Source organism: Peromyscus eremicus, chromosome X, assembly GCF_949786415.1.
Source record: "Peromyscus eremicus chromosome X, PerEre_H2_v1, whole genome shotgun sequence".
NCBI lineage: Eukaryota > Metazoa > Chordata > Mammalia > Rodentia > Cricetidae > Peromyscus > Peromyscus eremicus.
Window position 1 is genome coordinate 41979048 of NC_081439.1, and position 23540 is coordinate 42002587.

Sequence of the window (23540 nt, forward strand, 5' to 3'; positions counted from 1 at the left end):
TTTACCAAGACTGCAGATAATCTCTAAATTGCAGAAAGTGTTCACTGTCAAAATAAGTGAATAAAGTTACTGTTCTTTATATAGATCTTTTTTTGTGGAACAGAAACATGTAATAGCATTTTAAAATTAAATATTTTATTTATGCAATTAAAAACTGTGTCTATCATAGACCCAGGCTTAATCCTTGTCTAAATAGAATGGGAGCTCAAGATGGTGTAAGTTGTTACAATCAGGTGCCACAAAACCTCAAGGAAAGAAGCAATAGACTATGCTCTTGTCTTTTTGAAATGCAACTTTCTTCTATGGAATAATGTAGAATTTGATTGCTATAGAAATTTTTTATCTAGAAAGATGAGTCAGCTTGTGATGATAATTGACAGAGAGCCACATGCCCTAAAAGAGCAGCGTCTTGTCTGCCATTCCTTTAAGTCACTAGAAGTTTCATAGTTGTCATTGTAAATTTTGAGCTGGGAAATTAGCAAAAGGGTAATGATCTGTACATTTTCTCCGATCCTAGACTACTGAAAAGAAGGTCATTTCAGAGCTGGAGATGTGAATGAAAAACCTCCTGTTCCAGGACTCGTAGACCATATTGAGGTATGGTTTTTTTCCTCCAATTTTAAATAGACTTTAATTTTTAAGAATAGATTTATTTTGCAGAAGAATTGAGAATATAGTACAGAGTTTCCATATACCCTGTACTCAGTTTCTCCTGTTATTGACAGCATATATTAGCATGGTGCCTTTGTTATAATTAATGAATCGTTATCAATTATCACCTGTAGTCTGCACTTTATTCCTATTTCCTTACTTTTTAACCAGGTGTGAATTTTTTTCTTTCTATTTTAAGCTTCCATACAGGAAACTATATAATGTTTGGTTGTTATGTCTCCTTGGGTTCTTCTTTCCTAATGACACCTTTTCAGACTATCCTTTTTCTTTTTGAGACTGTGACAGTTTTGAAGGGAACGTACTGATCAGGTACTTTGTAGAGTATTCCTCAGGTGTTTTGCTAATGGTTAGACAGGGGTTACGGATTATTTTAGAGGAAGGCTATAAAGATAAAGTACCATTTGATGTTCTTTTTTAATCATATCCAGAGTGTATACTATCAGTATAGCTTATCACTGCTAATAGTGACTTTGATTCACCTGACTGGGAGAGTGTTTGTCATGTTTCTCTGCTGTAAAACCAACCTTTTGTCTTCACCTTTTTCTGTATTTTGCTCTTTGGAAAGAAAGCAGTGTACACACCACAATTAAGCTCTCTTTAAGTTATGTTCCATCTACTTTGAAGGTAAATGATCTGTATGAACTATGTGGAATTGTTAGGCGTGGCAGATGTATCCCCCCCCCCCAGTTATTTTAGCATGTTCTTTTATCAGTGTGGACTTACACAGATTTAGTTTATACTGTGGGTCATAATCTAATACTACTATATTTTGATGTTCTAGTTCTTTTAGCTGTGGTCGTTGGGAGTTCTTTCAGTTGTCTCCTGTGTTATTTTGACATGAGCCTATCATCATGGAAGTTTTGTTTGATTTTGAGTGCTTCTTTACTTCCTGGCACTACAAGATGCTTCAAGCTCATCATGTATACTCCCCGACCTAGTTCTAGAATCAGCTATTTCTCCATGGGGTTGTGATTCTTTTTGTTAGAGAATGCTGCTAGAAACTTACCTTGTTGCTAGATAGCTCATTCACTCTAGAGCAGTGGTTCTCAACCTTCCTCATGCTGCAACCTTTTAATACAGTTCCTCATGGTGTGCTGACCCCCCACCACTACTTCAGAGCTGTCATTTTGCTACTGTTATGAACCATAATGTAAATATCTGTGTTTTCCAGTGGTCTTAAGCAGCCCCTGTGAAAGGGTAATTTGACCCCACCAGAGGGGTCATGACCCACAGGTTGAGAATCACTTTTCAGGATTCTTCTGGCTGGAATATAAGCATATGTGTAAATATTTCAACATACAGGTTACAGATAACAAACACATAATCATGAGACTGTTTTACGATTAAATTTAACATGAGTATGCTTTTATTTGTTAATAGGGCTATATTTAACTTCAACATGTTTTTGTTGATCATTTTAACGAAAATGTTATTTTGGTTTCATTTATTTTGAGAATACAATGAAAGATGGGCTATGTGCCACAAATCTGTGACTATCTGAAATTTGTTTTCACTACAATGAAAATCCTATAGGATGCTTATTTGGGAAAATATTGTGGCATCTTTTTAGGAGAAGAAACAATCGTGTTCCTGTCTCTTTTTACATACATGTGCAAAAAGTCCTGAAATTGGAACTATGTCCTTGAAAGAACTATGTCCTTGAAAGGTCTTTTTTGTTGTTAAATCCTCCAGTATTGGACACTTACTGTTGCCAATGTGAAAAGTTCAGTCTAGTACAAATACTCTTGTTTTCAAAGAAAGATTTGTTTCAAATTTTCCTTAAGAGTTAAGACATCATCAGACACATACCAGATAGCAGGACAGGAAACTAATAGCTAAGAACATAGACTTCAACTTACATCCTTTGTGACTTATTAACACTATGTATTCACCTCTATATCTCAGTTTTCCCCATGTATAAGGGGTGAATATTATTACCTCCCTCATCAGAGAGAATTAAATGAGGTAAAGGACAGCACGGTACTTGGTGTGTAGATACGATTTAATAACTGTTATTTAAAATCAAAACCTCCAGTGTGGCATGAAAATGGATGAAAGTTCCAAGGCATTATGCTAGTATATGTACTTTGTTTTTATCCAGTAGTTATTACTTGGCTGGCCCATCTGTCAGAAAAATGAAGGAATCTTAGCTGGACTTATTGTACACCTTTGATACCAGGATTTAGGAGATGGAGGCTGGAGCATTAGTTCAAGGCTTGCCAGAGCAACATAATGAACTCAATGCCAACCTGGGCCACATAAAAACCTGCCTCGCCAAAAAAGAAAAATGAGGGATTCATTCATTAAAAAATCTTTAAAGTCCTCTCACAACAAAGCATAGTTTCCTTCAAACCTAGGAAATTCTTGCCTCACCAGTCAAGATTGTCAGCCAGGGTTTTCTGTAGTGGTCATTTGATGCTACTGAGATTTCTGATGGGAATGACCAGTGTGCTGAATAGCTCTCCTGTCCTGGGACAGTCTTGATAGAATGAATTACTGCTCCTCAAATTACTGCATCAATATTACAGTGTACCGTTAGACATGCTAACCTGATTTTGTCTTTGTAATGCATTTCACGTACCACAAATCCAGACAGTACATAAATAGGTGAAACAAGGACACAACTCTGTATATGTAGCTTCTGGGGAGTAGAACTGGGAGTGGATTTGGTCTTTCTGATTGAGTGTTGGAGTATACTTCAGCTTCGGCCAGTTATCTGCCTATAGTTGCTAGATACTCTGACTTTAAAAAGATGGATGTTGTCATGCGGCGGTGATGCACACCTTTAATCCCAGCACCCAGGAGGCAGACGCAGGTCGATCTCTGTGAGTTTGAGACCAGCCTGGGCTACAAAGCAAATTCCAGGATAGCCAGGGCTGTTACACAGAGAGGCTCTGTCTTGAAAAAGAAGCAAAAAAAGTTGAATGTTAATCTTTTTTATGTGAAGTCATCCATTTTAAAATGTAGCTCACTTTTTTAAACACTAAGGACTGAACCCAGCAGATCTATAGGCTAGATTTGGCTCTCAGATCATTCATTGGTTTGCAGCCTCTGGTGTAATTATTTTAGGAAGTGAACTAAGGTTCTGGCAGAGGTAGAACACTGAGCCATAATGACACCATCCTGTATCTTTGCTGAGCTTATAAAAGGCTATAGAAACAAAGCACTTAGGTATCCCCATTATTTTCTAGAGTACAGGGAATTGTGGTTCAGCAGAGCTCTGGGAGAGCTTCCTCCGGTTGGGAGGAGGAATTCTTTAAGGAGAAATCCCAGCAGCAGTGGCTTGTTCAGTAACAACCCATCGTGCCTTGTGGGGCTGGGCCAGTACTCCTGGTTTAGGGAGATAGCTTTGCAGTCAAAGGAACTCTCTTTATGACGATGCCACTATTGAGCATAATTTCTGTGCCTCTAGTCTTTGTCTTGCTATCAAAAACTAGGAATCCCAGTCACGTATTGCATATGCTTCAAATCCCAGCACTGGACAGTTTTAGACAGGGAGACCACTGAAGTCATAGGCCAGCTTGGGCTAAGGTATGTAATCTGTCTTTAAAGAAAAAAGGAGGGCTGAAGAGATGGCTCCATGCCTCAAAAGTGTGATGACTGAAGTTTGGATTTCTAGAACCCATATAAAAGCTGCCTGTAATCCCAACACTGAGGAGACAGAGATGGCACTCGTGAGGCAAGCTAGCAAGTTAGACTAGCTGGAATGGGTGAGTTTGTGTTCAGCAAGAGATCCTGCCAGCAAATAAAGAGAACACAATCAAGGAAGATATCTGAGATGAGATTTAGGCCTCCATACACATGTGTACATGTACACACCACACCCATTTAGGAATACACACAAAGTGACAGGAAATAAGGGCTCAGCCGTCAAGAGTCTTCTAGTTCATGTGATCCTATCTGTTGGCTTAACTTTTTAGTGAACTAAAGGAACTTAGAGTGTTTGAACATTCTATAGTCTTCAGGAGATATTACATTTGAATGTTTTATACTACTATAAAATACTAAACAGTTATCCATATCAGTGCTTATGTAAGAGAATGTCTAAGGCAGAAGAGCAAGCATTATTAAGAATACATGAGATAATGGTTGAACAAGACACTTACCTATGAGTATAACAGAACATTGTTAGGAGTCATTTGATTTCTATGTTTCGTTGGCAGAACAGTAGTATTTGGTTTTCTCTAAGCCCATGGCCTGTCTAGTCTCAGGTTCTTGGCCACCCGGGCAGTGGCAGGCATGGGTTCATCTCATGGAGTGGGCTAAAATCCAATCGGATAGTGATTGCTTACTCCTACAACTTTCGTGCCACTATCGCACCAGTGCGTTGTGCAAACAGTTCACCATTGCTGAATGAAGGGGTCGTAGCTGCTTTGGTGTTTACCTTTCTCCTCTGGAAGCATGCAGAGTAAGTACCCTTTAGTACCATGAACACTAATCAGTAGGAGTGAAGGCTCTAGGTAGACACTAGCTCAGCTTTTCTGTAGTGAATGAATTATGTAGGTTTTGTCTTCAACAATAATGCCTTTTTATAAATTTGTAGAGAGCAACCTTGGTAATAGTCTGAGTGGTTTGGGGGTTTCCCTTGGGCCTTGGAGGCAGGATTATAAGAGGGGGGCGGGATGGAAGACACCAAGGAAACAAGGCCTTCTAGACACAACAGGGCTGATGCACATATGAAATCACAGAGACTATGCAGCATGCACAGGGCATGTACAAGTAAGCCAGATGGAGTCTCAGCACTGAGGGGACACAAGCCCCCATCCCTAATCAAGAAACTATCTCCAATTGACAACCACTCACAAAGGAAAAATTTGTTTTCTCCAGCGGAGTCTCACATTTAAGTACAGGCTCAGTGCCCAGCAATAGATGGCCAACATAAAATGAACTCAGTGGTATGCTTGGCATTTTGTTGTTGCTGTTGTTTTGTTTTATTATAATAATTTGTCGAGGTATTTTTTTACCCTTACAGGTCTCTTGCTCATATATTATCGTTTCTGATTTTCTGTTTTTATGGAATTGCTATATGTGTAAGTGTATGTGTTTCTTGTCCTTTTTCTTTGGCTCTTTTTTCTTCCTGCTTTTTTTTTCAGTTGCCTGTTTTCTAATGAGGGAGAGAAAGAAAGGGTTGTAGATTTCTTGGGTAAGGAGGTGGGAAGGAGTTGGGGAAAGGGAAACTAATCAGAATATATTGTACAGAAAAGTCTATTTTCAATAGAAAAGGAAAAAATTGAATAAAATATTAGTGAAAAATAAAATAAAAAATGAAGAGTACACGAATAATTACATTACAAAAGGCATCTTCTCTAGCCCTGCACTTTTGTATACCCTAATCTAACTAATTTGTACAAGAATTCTTTCCTTTGCTCCCAGCTCTCCATCTCCCCACATACACAGAACTTTCTAGTTAGATAACAAACCACTGAGAGCTCACTTTCTTTCCCAGCCAGTGAAAGAAAGGAAGTCAGTTATCTTTGAGTATTTATACTGGAATTGTTAATGATACCTACCAGTGACAGTGTGTAAAACCACAGAGAATGCAGATTTGGGATTTGAGTTATGATTTTGCCATAAGTGTGTTCTCTGAATTCATTTTCTTATTTACAGAATGGAGCTTATTATAGGTACCCTTGAGGGCATAGTTGTTTAGTAAATGAGAGCTAATAGTAGTGGTAAATTAAATGGAAAGTTTGTGCTGACAGAGCACTCTGAACTACATGGATGGAGCCTTGCTCTAGCACTCAAAACCAATTCTAGTTTACTCTCATCTTTTCTTCTGTCTTGTAATAATTGTACTGGCTTTGTGTTGTAAAATCTTCTAAGTATGGTCAGGAAATTTTTACAAAGATTTTTTTTTGAGTTACTGTGAAATCTTGAGCGTTTGAATACTTCAGAGTTCTTGGTTAAAATTTCAGTTAAGTAGTCATGCGTTGTTTTGAATATAGCAGTCTCTCAGTGGTAGGAAAGCTGTTACCATTTATTTCTAATTATTCACTAAAGTATAAACTAACAAACGTAATTAAATACAAAATTTTGAAGCCTATTTATAATAAAGAAGATTGTGGGATAGCTAAATGATTCAGTGTGTAGAGGTATTTACTATAGAACCCAAGGAGCTGAGTTTGATCCCCAGGACCCATATGGTGAAAGGAATGAACCATTTCCCTGGAGTTACCATCTGGAGCCTCTCCACATGCACTAGGTCATGTGTGTACACACACACACACACACACACACACACACACACACACACACACACGAAAAGAGAGAAAGAGAGCTAGAGAGGTGGCTCAGAGGTTAAGAGTACCTATTGCTCTTGCAGAGGACCTAGATCCAGTTCCCAGCACCTCCATAGTAGTTAACAATCATCTGTAACTCCAGTTCTTGGGACTATGTTGTCGTCTTCTCATTTTGGCAGGCACTAGGCACACATGTGGTACATGTACATACATACATACATACATGCAGGCAAAATGTTCAAATTCATAAAAATAAATCTCTAAAAAAAGAAATAGAATATTGATATATGTATGGCTTAGGCCTGTGTCTTAAAGGTTTGGCTTCTACATGTTCTATGCAGATGTTTATTTTCAGTTTTCCTTGACTATCAAGTGACTGAACACAGCAAAAATATGAAATTGTACAGTATCCACTGTGTACTTTTCTAGTTTTTAAAAAATGATAATAATATGAAGAAATATGTTGGTTCATTGACCTTTGATGCCACCATTTGATTTAGAAGGCATTTGTTTCAGTAGTTACCTTATTATTAGGTGCTTAATCTGAGTAGTTCCAGGGAAGATTGGGGAACAGTTTGATTTTCCAGACACTGGTCATACAGCCTACATCATAGTACTTGTTTCATTGGTGTCACAACTATGCAAAAGCCTCAGCAGTCAGGTCTAGCTAATAATGAATCTCCACCATCACTTTGAAAGCAAAGGTGATACATTTCTGTTTGTCTGCTCAGTTTGTTTCATTAGATACGAGGTTTCCTTGACATGAATTTCAAATTCAAATTTTTGTCTTCAGAGTACAGGGAGAATATAAATCATGTAAGTATTCTTAATGGTATGATTGTCAAGTCTTTATGTCTCGATTTCATTATTCTAGGTATCAGAAAAATGACTGTGCCTTAGAGGAGTGATATTATAGACCTTGGAAAAACATGAGTGATTGTACATAAGTAGAATTTCTCAAGGCTAAAAAAGTCTTGTTGCATAATAATAGTAATAATAATAATAATAACAACAATGTAATATACTGTATGCTTTTAGTCTGGCTCCTGCTTTACTTTTTCCAGAATTAAAGTGAAACTCTGTTTTGGTTGTTGTGTTTTTTAAACACTAATTTGATTGGCTATACTACATCAAAAGAAATAAATTGTATTTGTTCATTTTCTAACATGGGGCCTGGGTATAATTATTTTAGTTTTCTTGATTTTAATAAATTGATGGTATCTGAATAAAGTAAAATATGGAATTAGACTTAACCAAACTTTTATTTCTTTTAGTAGAAAATGACAGAGGTGTTGGAAGATCTTTACCTTTGGAAGTCCTGTTAATACCCATTTCCTAAGAGACAGTTGACCAACATTTACTCTGGCATGGCGCAAAGCAGTCCACAGCTTGATATTCAGGTTCTCCATGATCTCCGACAACGTTTTCCCGAAATTCCAGAGGGTGTGGTATCTCAGTGCATGTTACAGGTACATTTCCTGCCAGTGATGGTACAGTAATGGTACAGTTTTCCTTGTCAGAGTTGGCATTGTGTTGTGGAGTGCTGTTGATATTGTGGGGTAGATAATTCTGTGTTGAGGAGTGGGGCTACCTTGTGACTGATAAGCACTCCTCCATTCAGAAAGGGGCAGGCCTCCCATGGGAGTCAACAAACATGGCATATCAAGTCAAGGTAGGACCAAGCTCCTCCTCCTGCATCAAGGTTGGCAAGGCATTCCAGCATGGAGAATAGGTTCCAAAAAGCTGGCTTCTGCACCAAGGACAGGTCCTGATCCCTCTGTTAGGGCCCCCACAAACAGACCAAGCTACACAACTGTCACCCACATACAGAGGGCCTAGGTCAGTCCCATGCAGGCTTCCTAGCTCTTGGTCCAGAATCCATGAGCTCAGGTCAGCTGTCTCTGTGGGTTCCCTGTCTTGATCATGAGCCCCTTTGCTCCCACAGTCCCTCCCCCCTCTCTTCACCTGGACTCCTGGAGCATGGCACAGTGCTTGGATCCACAGTGTGGATCTCTGCATCTGCTTCCATCATTTACTGGATGAAGGTTCTCTGATGACAATTAGGGTAGTCACCAATATGATTACAGGAGAAGGCCAGTTCAGGTACCCTGTCCACTGTTGCTAGGAGTCTTAGCTGGAGTCACCCTTGTGGATTCCTGGGAGTTTCCCTGGCACCAGGTTTCTCCCTAACCCCAAACTGGCCCCCACTATCAAGATCATTACTTTCCCCCTCTGTCCCGCCCCCAACTCGACCAACCAGATCCCTCATATTCCTATTCTCCACCCCACCCTCCCAGTTTACCCTAGGAGATCTCATCTATTTCTCCTTCCCAGGGTGATCCATGTGTCCCTCTTAGGGTCCTCCTTGATACTTAGCTTCTCTGGGGCTGTGGATTGTAGCCTGGTTATCCTTTGCTTTATATCTAATATCTACTTGTAAGTGAGTACATACCATGTTTGTCCTTCTGAGTCTGGGTTACCTCACTCAGGATGATTTTTTTCTAGTTTCATCCATTTGTCTGCAAATTTCATGATGTCATTGTTTTTCTCTGCTGAGTAGTACTCCGTTGTGTAAATATACCACATTTTCTTTATCCATTCTTCAGTTGAGGGGCATCTAGGTTGTTTCCAGATTCTGGCTATTATGAATAACGCTGCTATGAACATAGTTGAGCAAGTGTCCTTGTGGTATGATTGAGTATCCTTTGGGTATATGCCCAAGATTGGTATAGCTGAGTCTTGAGGTAGATTGACTCCTAATTTTCCGAGAAACTGCCGTACTGATTTCCAAAGTGGCTGTACAAGTTTGCACTCCCACCAACAGTGGAGGAGTGTTCCCCTTGCTCTGCATCCTCTCTAACATAGGCTGTCATTAGCATTTTTTATCTTAGCCATTCTGACAGGTGTAAGATGATATCTCAGAGTTGTTTTGATTTGCACTTCCCTGATAGCTAAGGATGTTGAACAGTTCTTTAAGTGTTTCTCAGCCATTTGAGATTCTTTTGTTGAGAATTCTATTTAAATTTGTACCCTGTTTTTTATTTGGATTGTTCAGTATTTTAATGTCTAGTTTCTTGAGTTCTTTATATATTTTAGAGCTCAGCCCTCTGTCAGATGTGGGGTTGGTGAAAATCTTTTCCCATTCTGTAGGCTGCCGTTTTTGTCTTATTGACAGTGTCCTTTGCCTTACAGAAGCTTTTCAGTTTCAGGTGGTCACATTTATTAATTGTTGATCTCAGTGTCTATGCTACTGGTGTTATATTCAGGAAGCTGTCTCCTGTGCCAATATGTTCAAAGCTACTTTCCACTTTCTCTTCTATCACGTTCAGTGTAAGTGGATTTATGTTAAGGTCTTTGATCCACTTGGGCTTGAGTTTTCAGATTTGGTTTAAATAGTAGCTTCTCACTCTTGCTCAGCATGATTTTCAGGCAGGACAAGAAAATAACATTTTGCAGTCTAATTATTCCTAAACTTCAATTAGTACTTCTTTCTGTAGTACTTTTCAAGTGCTTTGTATAAGGAAAATAAAGTTACTTATGGTTTTTTTTCAATGAAGCAAATTCTTTAAATTCCTTAGATTTCATTTTGCAAATGTTTGCTTGACTATGGGTTTGGTGGTTATTTTTATTAACTTTTTTTTTTTTTTTTTTTTTTTTTTTGGTTTTTCGAGACAGGGTTTCTCTGTGTTGCTTTGCGCCTTTCCTGGAACTCCCTTGGTAGCCCAGGCTGGCCTTGAACTCACAGAGATCCGCCTGCCTCTGCCTCCCAAGTGCTGGGATTAAAGGCGTGCGCCACCACCGCCCGGCTGGTTATTAACTTCTTAAAGCTCTAACTTAATAATGTCTTTTGCCCACACATCTTTTCCTGTGAAATGGCTATGTAGAAAGAGCACTGGGACTTGAGACCAGGGACCTGAAAGTGTTGTCCAGCGGACTAGTTCAGTGCCTTTTATGAAGCTATGCCACTTCTCAGTCTTCTTTTTCTGCCTCTGGAAATGTTAATGGGACTATAGATGAACCCTAAATTTGTCTCAACACTCCCCTCACTGCATTGCATGTCCTGTGGTAGACTTAATGTTTTAATTGATTCTCTGAAGAAGTGAAGTATTTCCTTTCATTTTCATGTAAAATGCACTTATGTATAATAACGTGTATTTTTGAGTTACAGAGAAAGTCATGTTCATTAAGAATTTTGTAATTATTTCAAAGGCGATAAATAATGTTTGTTTTATTCTAAAAATAGTTGAGAGTTCTGTATTTTAATGGAAACCGCTTTACAGTATCCCTTAAAATGTCTTAAGCGTTTGATTACTGTCTGTTGGAACTTCTAAAGAACAGTTGTTATCTGTGCATAACTAAAAAGCTACTCCAAGTCTATTAAATTGCTGTTTAGCTGGTACAAACTTGGTATAGTGCATGTCATTAATATAACCTGGATATGGTTATTAAATTCTCACTAACTCTGACAAAATCATGAAGGCATGGGTCAAACTATGGAATTTTGCCTGTTGCTCATTTTACTTATTTTGCTTAAATCTTTAAAGGTATTTGGGGATAAATTTGGATAAAAGAAAAGTAAAGGCTGTGGCATTTTTATTGTTTAAAATCTTCAGGAATTTTTTTCCTTTTGTGGTTCTGGTGCTTTTTGAAAACTAAAGGATGGTTATTTTCATTTTTATCAGGTTAAACATTAATGATGGATGTTACAGCAATTGTGATGAATCCGAGAGTAGCACATTTTAAGTTGTTGAGCTGCAACAAGTGTAAAATGAGTCCTGCATTTGGAATGAGAACACTTGGGGTTGAGTCACAGTGTTCATTAGTAGGTGCTTTACATTTCTGTAGTAGTAGTGGTAGTTCTAGTAATGTGAGAGCTCAGTGCTTATAATTTGGATTGTTTAAGATTTCTTTTGTAGGACAGATGACTGTAATGGTTTTTATAATGAAAATACTCCTCTCCTTTTAATCTATGACAGTATTTGTGTCACTGACTTCCACTCTTAAACTTTGTTAATCTTGCCAATGTTGTTTGTACCATTGTCTCCCATAGAATAACAACAATCTAGAAGCCTGTTGCCGAGCCCTTTCACAGGAGAGCAGCAAATACTTGTATATGGAATACCATAGTCCAGAAGACAATAGGATGAATAGAAATCGCCTTTTGCATATTAACCTGGGCATCCATTCTCCTAGTAGCTACCACCCAGGAGATGGAGCTCACCTTAATGGCGGTCGAACACTGGTACATAGCTCAAGTGATGGACATATTGATCCTCAGCATACAGCAGGTAAACAGCTGATATGTTTAGTTCAGGAACCACACTCAGCTCCAGCTGTTGTGGCTGCTACTCCCAACTATAATCCATTTTTTATGAATGAACAGAACAGAAGTGCAGCTACTCCTCCTTCACAGCCACCTCAGCAGCCATCTTCCATGCAAACAGGAATGAATCCATCTGCTATGCAAGGGCCTTCACCACCGCCACCTCCGTCCTACATGCACATACCTCGGTATAGTACAAATCCAATTACTGTTACAGTGTCTCAAAACCTCCCTTCTGGACAGACTGTACCAAGAGCTTTACAGATTCTTCCACAAATTCCAAGCAATCTCTATGGATCTCCTGGCTCTATTTATATTAGACAGACATCTCAGAGTTCATCAGGAAGACAGACGCCTCAGAATTCTCCATGGCAGTCCTCAACACAAGGCCCAGTGCCTCATTACAGCCAACGTCCTTTACCTGTTTATCCACATCAACAGAACTATCAACCTTCTCAGTATTCTCCCAAACAACAGCAGATTCCTCAGTCAGCTTACCATTCACCTCCCCCTTCTCAGTGTCCTTCACCCTTTAGCTCTCCACAGCATCAAGTACAGCCCTCGCAGCTGGGCCATCCAAGCTCTCATGTGTTTATGCCACCTAGTCCTTCAACTACTCCACCCCACCTATATCAACAAGGACCTCCTAGTTATCAGGCACAGGGGAGTCATTCAGTAGCTTATCTCCCTTACCCAGCATCTAGCTTACCCAAAGGTTCCATGAAGAAGATAGAAATTACAGTTGAACCTTCTCAAAGACATGGGACAGCAATAACTAGGAGTCCTTCACCCATCAGTAATCAACCATCTCCAAGGAACCAGCACTCACTGTATACAGCCACCACGCCACCTTCAAGTTCCCCTTCAAGAGGGATATCTAGTCAACCAAAACCTCCATTTAGTGTTAATCCTGTGTATATTACATATACACAGCCAACTGGACCCTCATGTGCTCCATCACCATCTCCTCGGGTGATACCAAACCCAACTACAGTTTTTAAAATTACTGTAGGCCGAGCAACAACTGAAAACCTTTTAAATTTAGTGGACCAAGAAGAACGTTCTGCAGCACCAGAACCTATTCAGCCCATTTCAGTGATACCAGGCTCCGGGGGAGAAAAGGGAAACCACAAGTATCAGCGGAGTTCTAGTTCTGGATCAGATGACTATGCCTATACACAAGGTAAACTTTAGACTGATGAAATTGAATGCTTATAGTCAATATGTGGTAATTGATTGGAAGTAAAGCACTATTGGCTATTTACTTTCAATTAAATGCTTAGTATATAGTAAACATCAAGTAGTAGCATTACCTAGAGTAAAATTACTGTTTCAGAGTCATCTATTGGCTGTTTTAGAATAGGAAACTGCAAGTATGATCATTGTAACCTTGTAACCTAATAAGATTTTATTGGGGGGATATCATTCTTTGGGAAAAATATAGACAAATACAATGAATATTGTGAAAAAGTTGCATACATCTTTGGACTATGGTTTATCAAATCAAAGAATTTGAGTCTTCTAAACAGACTTGGAAGGGCATAATGATATTTATAAGTGATGATATAAGAAGTGGAATAATGAAGAAAATGTGTATTGTCTAGGGAAATTGAAGTTAAAAAGTCTATTCAGAGTCTTTCAGATTGTGTCAGAATATATGAGAGTTTAGCATTCTTTCAATATTTGAGAAAGGAACTCATTATAATTGTGATTCAGAATGCCTGATGTTAAGACTGCATGTGTGTGTGTGTGTGTGTGTGTGTGTGTGTGTGTGTGTGTGCACGCGCGTGTGTGCGTGCGCGTGCAAGTGTAAGCAAGCAAGCAAATGTGAGCCTGCTATGTGGAGGTCAGAGGACCATTCTTAGCATTCAGTTCTCTCCTGCCACCTTGTGGAATCTGGAGATGAAACCCATGGCTGCATGAAAGTGTGTTTATCTGCTTAGCCATTTTGCTGGTCCTTAAGCATTTTAACACACATACAAGTATAGATTAAAAGACTCTCAGGAAAACAAAATGTGACAGAACAAGAGGTATGAACAGATGATGCCATTTTTTGGTGGTAGCTTAGAGCTAAATTAAAGCAGAAATGGATATAACACAGGATTACTAAGACCTTAAGAGTAAATGTTGATGCCCAGGTCAGATGAGTCTTCTGCCCATTAACAGTGTATTTAGAAATTCTCCTGTTATTTGTTTGGTGTTATTTTCTGCATTGACTTTATGTGTAATGCTATAGCCTTGCTGTTACATCAGCGAGCAAGGATGGAGAGGTTAGCAAAACAATTGAAACTTGAAAAAGAGGAGCTAGACCGGTTGAAGGCTGAAGTTAACAGTATGGAGCATGACCTGATGCAGAGACGGCTCAGAAGGGTCAGTTGTACTACTGCGATCCCCACGGTAAGTGATCTGTTACAATATATAATGATAGGAGGATAGGGACATTCTCTATTCAAGCCATTTTGTTTCTCTTTCAAGTTCTATTTCTGGCTGAATTAAAAAAACAAAGACAACAACAAAAAAATGAATGCAAGAGATTTGCCCCCAGCAGCTCTTGCTGGAATAATTAAATGCTTTTTCACACTTGCACTTGCTCATGATTATTTTCAAAGACTAACACTTATAATTAGAGTATAGAATTTATTGCAAGAATATATGATAACAAAAGGATTCATAAATTACTCTTCTCAGCATAGGCAGTCTATTTTCCTAAATGTTTCAAATGAGTTTAAATAAACACTAATTTTGAGGAAGTATTAGTGTTAGAATATCTTAAGGCATGGTCGTTTCATTGTGTGTAACTGTAGAAACTGAGATGTTCAGTGTGGACCATTAATGGTCTTAATGAAATTAGTAAAGAGTTTTTATATTTTAGCCTGTTGCATAATGTATTTGAGTTCTAATGACGTTACATAACTTTGAAAACTGAAATATATCTTCATCATGTCACCTTTTCTGTAATTCAGTTGATCTTTTCACCATTCAATATTCATATATTCTGTATATTTTTATGAATATGGTACTATGTTAGGTGCTCAGTAATTAATCTTCAAGTGAAAAGAAGTAGACTTCCGTGGTAATTGCTGTATTTGCTCATAGGTAATGAAGGCAATTGCACATTAACTAGTTTATGAATATAATCAGTATATATCTCCACTTTCTTACATCATCCTAGAATGATCTTCCAAAGCTTCATGTGTGTAAATCCTTTCTGTCTTCAAGGGTATTCATTTTCTTCCCATCTCTAAACCTGGGGTAATCTGGCTCTTGAACATATATGTGAGGCTTCTTGTCCTCAAGATGGCTGCAACTGCTTTCTTGGAGAGTTTGCCCTGCATTATATAGACAGAGAGGAAAGGGGAAGTTATTCTTGAAGGAAAAGAATATAAGGTACTTAAAGCTTGAAGTGAAGACAGTCTTACTTTCAAGACACAGTAAGTCAAGTTTCCTTGCTTAGGCCTGAAATTTCTAATAAATTTATGGAAGTTAATGTGTATAAAGGTAGAATGGAGTGGAGATCTTGAACACTGGGTCAAGGTGCTTGAACTTTATTCTGCTGTTAAGAGGGAACTAGTAGAAGCTTTTTGGGAAAGAAGATTCTTGAGAAAGGCATACTCAATAAATTAATGACTTTCTACTATTAACTACATTCCTCAGTTTAGGCAGTGTTAGCAGGGAGAGCTTTAATTACATAAAGCACTAGAAGGATTGCAAAGCTAACTAAAATGAGTGATGTTAGTGTAAATGGAGTATCTTTCTGATATCCTTTATTTGAAATCTTCTTGACTCATTTGTTGAGAGAAGATAGTAAAGAGTAGTTGGGCAACTTGTATTCATTTAGGTATCTGTAGAATAGTTATTTTTTGTTAAAGCTTTGCTTTGAAACACCTAGTTTTTTAGCTCCAGCTAAATAAACCCCTGTTTTTAATTGGAAGTAGAAAACTTTTTGGCGTGTCATTAATTACTGCTTCAAATAAAAACACTCACATTTTATATTGGATTTTTTTTATTGGTGGGTCATTTTTTTTTTAGAAAGGAAAAATTTGTAGACCCTCCCTGGGCTGTAGTTTATGGTTTATAATTTAAAACATAAAAGTGAAATAAGTGTAGCCATCTCTCACCTACAGGAATTGTAGTTCATTTGAGTGCCTTGTATTTCGCCAGCACACTTAGAATAAGTTGGACGACAGTGGGAGTTGGTTGAGGGCTAGTTACTATGTACATGAAGGGTAAGACAGCAAGTAGGTTTTCAAGTGCAAATGTTCAGATTCCTCTACCTGTGTCAGTCACTTCTCCTTGGATAAGTAATGTCTGTCCTTATGTTCTCATCTCTAAAACACAGATAGTAGAATGCCCATGTTATGGAATTTTCTTTAGAATTATATCAGGTATGTTAATTTATACAGTGTTCAACAAATAGCAAGTGTCTTTATAAACTAGCTTGGTAACAAAAATGCTGAAACATTTTGCTTGAAATAGAGACACACACAAATCTGAAGCATTTTATAGAACCAAGTTTCTTTTAAGATAGCAATAAGGTACAGTTAGGTGGAAAAAGGAATGAAAAAACCAATCATTTCGTCAGAATTTCCAGTTAGTTCATTGAGTCTCATTTGAAGTAATACTCACATGAGTATTGGGAATCAGAATACCTCTGACACTTACTGGCTGTATTGACTTCTCATTAAAGGGAGTTATTATAAGAATATTATAATATTGTCCACATAAGGAAACAATGCATGTAGTGTGTGCCTTGAGTGGCATTAAGTACTCAGCAAGTTGCTTTCTTTATGATCACCACACTTGTGTATATGGATACCAGAGAACTGACACTTTTGTTAATAATCACACATTGTCACTTTCAGGTTTCCAAACAATTTCTTATCAAGTTGTGCATTAAAAATAGGAGAAAAGTGCTTGGCTAATGAGACTAGAATGTGCATTTCTGACCAGCAATATGTATAGTTGCAGAAATTTTGAGTAGCAGTGAAATAGTTTTTCAAATGATAGCAAAAATATACTGATGGTGTCCTTTTTCTTTGGATTGCTGTTTATCACATTTTATTACATGGTTCATAATATGTCATCTCTCAAAGAGATTCATGTGAAAAAGAAATGTTAGTCTTTTTCTAATAATGTTCATAGAGGAGGCAGAGTTTTAAATTTTACTTTGAAAAATAAATAAGATTTTAATATGGAGAGAGCTACCAGTTGTCCCCTCCCCCAAAGTCATTTATCCAAATTCATCCTCTTCTAATTTAATTTTGGGGATACTCCATTGCTTTGTGTCTTGGTTATATAATTGGGGCCAAGGAACCAAAAACCATCAGTGATCTTCAATATTGGTGTCTATGCAACTAAATTTTAAAGTTCTAAAACAGTTGACTTAAGAGATTTCTACTACCTTTTCAAAATAGCATAGAATCTTTAATTTGGAAATGTTAGCTACAAACATTCTTTTGGCCTACATGTAAGTCTAAATTATTATAATTTATGGTGAATCTGAATCTTCCATGGAAACACTGTACTTTTGATAAATGACCCTTCTCAGAAATAGCTACTCATCTCCCCCTGTTTAATCAGAAGAAGAACAGATAAACCCTAATGAATTCAAATGGGTCCTCTGTCTTAGAATTGATGAGAATGATTTTGGTTAAAAGCCTTTTGGCTATAACATGTGTTACTAATATTTTCATGCTAAGTTTACAAAGCGTCACTACTTGGGGCAACTATGGCTAAAAGTTGTTTCTTCCTATTGCAAAACATATAGGAAGGATAAGCCCAAGGTACTGAACTCACAAAGTAAGGGTTCACTTATGTGTTCCTAGGAGGAAGAAATCATCCATGTTCATGCTCAAGCATGTGTTTTATACTGTTTTCATATTACTTGGCATAAGCATTTTCCTCATTAATGTCACACACTTTGCCCATTGAGATGAAGAAAGAAAAGCAATTCATGTTGTTCAATAGCATTCTGAGGTCTTAGAGCTGTTTTTAAGTTAAAACGCAGTTTGATATTCTTCAAAATATTTGAGACTAAATAATGATAGTCACAAAGTCATGAGATAAGTAGGCACAAAACGTGTAAAATTAACAGTCATCAAATGCTCTTAAATAAGTACGTCATATACAAACAATGTCCAGAAATTGCTCTTAAGCCTTTTTACATCACTGCATTGAACTTTTGGGCTCTGTTAGTTTCTGGGCATTCCCACTTACTCTGTTGCAATCCCAACAGCACACAGTATCCTTTCTGCTCTTTTTTAGTGTACTATTAACCTGTTTAGTCTTTGACAAAATACACACTTTAACAATAAATTCCTCTCCCCCCTCTCTCTCTCTCGCTCTCTTTCTCTCTCGCTTTCGCTCGTTCTCTCACTCCCCCTCTCTCTCTCTGTTAGTAGATAATTTAGCATAATTGAGCTAATACCTGAGCTGTGTGGAGAAAGCTTCAGTATCCATGCCACTAGAGTCCAAGCACAGAAAGTGTAAAGAAATTAAGAATGGTATGGGAATTGACGGCTTATTAAAAAAGTTTGTTTCAGTGACTGAAAGACCCTCAGGGGTGGAATGAACTGGACAGGCCAAAGAAGAAACAGAGGAGTCCATTGGTACCTGATATTTTTCTGTGTTGAAGTGTTTCTACTGATCTAGAAAAAAAAGAAATATGTCTACACACACACACACACACACACACACATTATTGTATATGTGTATATATACACACATTTGTCTAAGTCCTTGTTTTACCAGTTGCTAGCTTTATACTTTTGGGAAACTTAACCTCTCTATACTGTTTTATCATTAGTAATTCCATGTAATGTAACAGTACCTACCTCAAAAGCTCTTTTAACAGAAGGAATGAGAGAATTCTGTGAACCAAGTACCTGAAGCTAAGTAAGCACTATTTTTTTTTACCAGGTTAGACAAGACTAAAATCATGAACATTGCTAATTTAAAAAGTTGTTTGTTGCACTTTCCCTTACTGCAAAAATATAAATAAAATATTTGCTGTGCTCTAGTATTACAGTGATTGTAGCGGCGTATGGTACTACAGTGTATGGTAGAACATAGTTTAGTTTGTACCTGGCCACAATGCATAGTTTTTGCTAATATGTGGCCATGTTGATGCCCTCAATATCCTTTTTACTTTTTTAAAAACATAGGCATGCTCTCTTACAGGCAAGGCCATATTCTTGGTAATACCCAATCAGATTAATTAACGTGAAACACAGTTCTTAAATGTTGGGCTTGATAATGACTTTCCCACAATTGCTATTTTGGGTGCTTTCTTACTAGCCTGAGGAAATGACAAGATTGAGAAGCATGAACAGACAACTCCAGATAAATGTTGACTGTACACTGAAAGAAGTTGACCTCCTTCAATCTAGAGGTATAGACTTGATTGTTTGGTAAACCATAAGTCATAGTATGCTATTTTAAACTGCTTAAATGGCAATCATTTGGGTTTCATAGATTTAGGGACAACTTTTATCCATTATAAGAATGACTATTTAAAGAGATTCCCACACTCCGTGAATCAGACTCTGTCAAGAACTAATATCACTTCAGCAGCTGCCTCATTTGTTCTCATTGTTTTATACTGTTACATTGCATTGCATTGAATTGATCCTTTTAGGCATTTAACATGAGTGTTTCATACATTAATGGATATTATTTCTGATATAGTTTATATAATGTGATAGCCTTCCAAAATACTGTGACAAAAAAAGAGAGCTCAAAGTAAAATATCTGAGTTCTTGATTGTAAAAGAAATTCTGTTACAGTAGAAGCTCTCTTTTCTTTGAGTTAGCCAGCTCGTCAAGTTAGAGAAGGACTTTCCCATATACTGCCTCTCCCATTGATTACATGTACTGCTTATACTAGTGAACTATACTGCTGCAGTTAAAATTAATGTTTCATAACTAACAGGAATTCATGAGAATACTTTTCTTTTAAAAACTGTCTTTGGCTTTTATATAGTCAAGCATAAAATTATAGGAACCATTAATTAGATTTAATTAAAAACAAGTGGAAAAGGAAGGAGTTTGTAAGAAAGTGTCCTTGGTATATCATGTGCTGGATTCTGAAGAAACAAAAACACAAAATTATAAATGAATGTTCAGCAGATTAGGGCCCTACTGCCTGTTTTTATAAATAGAAGTTTTAGTGAAACAGACATGCTCATTTGTTTATCTAGTGTCTATGACTTCCCTTGTGTTTCAAGGACAGAGTTGAATACTTGTAACAGATAGTATTGCAAGTCTACAAACTCTAAGTTACTGTCTGGCTTTTGACAGAAAGTTTGCAGACACTTGGCTTTAGGTTAGCACGAACATGGTTTATGTAAGACAGTATGAAGTAGTCCTCATTCAGCATTAAATTACTGCTGTATTGAGGATGCAGTGCAGTGATAGAATATTTACATAGCATATACAATCCCTGGGGATTTTAGTCCTCGACACTTCCATAAGAACAATAGAAGAAAACCCTGCTATATTTATGTTACATTAAAGGTGTTGTGTAATTTTTCTTAACAGTCCTTTGTTTGAATCGACCTTCTCCCAAACCTTGATATTCTTAATTATGGCAGCTAAGAGAGCTTCTACAGTACTTTAAGAGTAGTGTACAAATAGAGTGTCAAGCAGTTGAACTAAAGCTATGGAGCCATCTGAACATGAAAGTTGAGCTATCAAGCCAGGTTCTCATTTTCAAAAGCCTCATTGCTCTATGTAGCCTACTAGCTTTAAGCAGTGAAAGAATCACTATGCATAATATGTAGGGTATATCAACCATTGCTATTATGTGATTACATCAACTTTTTTACTGATGTGGTCTTTGGAGCAAAACAAAAATCAATAACATTTGATTAGGATGTTTCTAGTAAGCTTTCTGTGAACTGCATAGTAGATCATCAACTGTAATTTAAGTGACTGGAAAAATGCATATGCAGCAGCAGTTAATATATCAAGTAGTATTGTAGCTTTCATGAGCTATAGGAATTTTTTTTAATTCTCTTTAAAATAGCCTATTCAACTGGATGAAACTTTGATAGTAGGACCTATTAAAGTTTTTTAAGGAAGGAGCTGTGGTTTTGGTATGTATTGACCAAATGAGATCTCTTTTTGTACTTAAGATTTAGAAATGTTTGAGGGGTCCACATATGGTATACTTTTTTCTAAATTGTTTTTGGCAGTGGGGAGGTGCGTTTTCAAGCAAATAAATTATTGCATGACTTGATGAAAAGCAGCTTAATATTTGATTTGTAGTAAGGAACTTTTTCACTGGGGGAAAAAAACACAATACTCAAAAACAGCAGGAGACTCAGTACAGTAGAACACCCTGTGTGTCCCAGCTGAGGTGGATTTCAGTACAGTAGTAGGCAGAGTATAGGAGTGAAGGTGAGAACCAGAACTGACACCTACTGCAATCTGGTCTGGAAGGAGTCAGTCACAATAGGCTACGTCACTGATAGAGACATATTAAGCCAGTGGACACATCCAAGAAAACTTTGTGTCAGCAAGTCTTGGGGTTGGTTTACTCTGAAATTTGCACAGTATCATCACTAATAAGTCCACAGGGTTATGTAACATATGCATTTTTCCTTAGATGGCTTTATGATAAATTATGAAAATAAGTGTCAAATCTTCTTTCAAATTTTTTTCATTAGACCAAACAGGTCCACCATTCTTGTTTTTTTTCTTCTTGCTTTACACTCTTTAAATGTCCCGTGTGCTGAATTCTGCTTCTTAAAGGTGCTAGCCTTATAAAAATATTCCTTTAGGTAATACATTTTAGACACACACATTGGTTTACTCGTCTGCTTGGATATTTTCTCATAATCATAAAGAGGATAGGGTAATGTAATGGCATTTGAAACACTGAAAAACATTTTCTCTTCCCACATGTTTCATTAATATATTTTCTTTTAAAAAGATCAAATAATAAAAGAAAAACTCCTAAACACCTGTGGTTTTCTTCTTTTCTTTGAAGGAAACTTTGATCCAAAAGCCATGAATAATTTTTATGACCACATAGAACCTGGCCCAGTAGTACCACCGAAGCCATCTAAAAAAGGTTAGTAGAATCATAGCATGGATACTGTAGAAGTTAAATAAGTTTCTGGAGAAATTTCTATTCAAACTATTCATTAGAATATGTTTCTCATGAAAATGTTATCCATATTAATGTGGCAATAATGAAATAGTCCCCAAACTTTATTTTTTACAAAACATTAAAATTGTCGTAAGGCATAATGATGATTTCTTTAGCATAATGAAACTATACTCTTGAAAGAAAATTCTTCTAGAACAATAAGGATCTTGGAAATTTTTCAGTAGAGTTTGTACGTAAGAATTCTTTTGCTGCTTGATAAACAGAAGGTAAGTCTAACTGATAGGGATATGATTGTTTTTTCATCAAGAACAAAGCAAGTCCTAAATTGTTTTCAGTATCTTACAATAAGTGATTAAATGTAGATTAATCACTCATTTTCTATCTTATTCTTAACAGGCTATGTTGTTTTATAGGTCTCAATATACAACTAATATCCAAAGTTCATATTTTAATCCTTTTGGCTTAAGCAATTCAAGACAGTTTGATTATGAAGGCATATTGAGTGCATAATTTCTAGTTCATTTATGGATTGCATCTTAGGAGCTGGTCTCTTTATTGTTTACTACTACTGTGAATGTTTTATCTGGTCTACATGTGAAATAGTGTAGTGATTTCTAAAAATGGCTCAAAATGAATATTAGTGGATGACTGCCAAATACTAAATTTGTCACTGTGGCAACGTTATATGTAGTTTCAAGCTGAAAGCCATTGGGTTATATATCATTAATCACTTTAGCCTTGTAGGTTCATAAAATATGCATCTTTAAACTTGATTTTGCCTCAGTACCTTCTAAAGTGTTATCTCTTACAGATAGGCTAGCAGATGGACTATAGTTAAATGATTCAATGGCTGTCATAGAAGAAATGACCAAAAATCCAAGCAGTCCATCACATTTAAAATGTTGAAATTTCTTGAATACTATCATCTCCAAGGAGCTAGATACAAAGCCATACCTTTCCCTGTGCAAGGCCAGTGAACTCTTGTTATTTTCTTGGTGCTAGGCATGAGGTCAGGGCTTCAGATGTACCAAGAAGATCCTTATAACTGAATCTCTCTGCTAGCCCTCAATTGTTAAGTACTTTGAAGGAAATTTGATGTTTGGTTTTTTTGTTTGTTGGTTTTGTGGTTTTTTTTGGTTTTTGTTTTTGTTTTTTTGGTTTTTGTTGTTTTTTTTCCTGAGACAGGATTTCTC

At 37.1% G+C, this 23540-nt stretch overlaps 1 protein-coding gene across 2 annotated transcripts in view; it reads left to right on the forward strand.

Annotated features, from left to right (window-relative positions):
* Positions 1 to 508: 508 nt before the first annotated feature.
* Tab3 (TGF-beta activated kinase 1 (MAP3K7) binding protein 3) overlaps positions 509 to 23540 on the forward strand; it is a 33033-nt gene continuing 10001 nt past the window's right edge. The window contains exons 1-6 of one of the 2 annotated variants that reach the window (XM_059250345.1): positions 509 to 597; positions 8186 to 8380; positions 11962 to 13417; positions 14471 to 14631; positions 19531 to 19624; positions 22225 to 22308. In XM_059250345.1, the coding sequence (XP_059106328.1) occupies positions 8279 to 8380; positions 11962 to 13417; positions 14471 to 14631; positions 19531 to 19624; positions 22225 to 22308 (1897 nt within the window). In that variant the 5' untranslated portion in view covers positions 509 to 597; positions 8186 to 8278. The remainder of the gene's footprint in view (positions 598 to 8185; positions 8381 to 11961; positions 13418 to 14470; positions 14632 to 19530; positions 19625 to 22224; positions 22309 to 23540) is intronic. The other variant, XM_059250346.1, reaches the window with a different exon arrangement.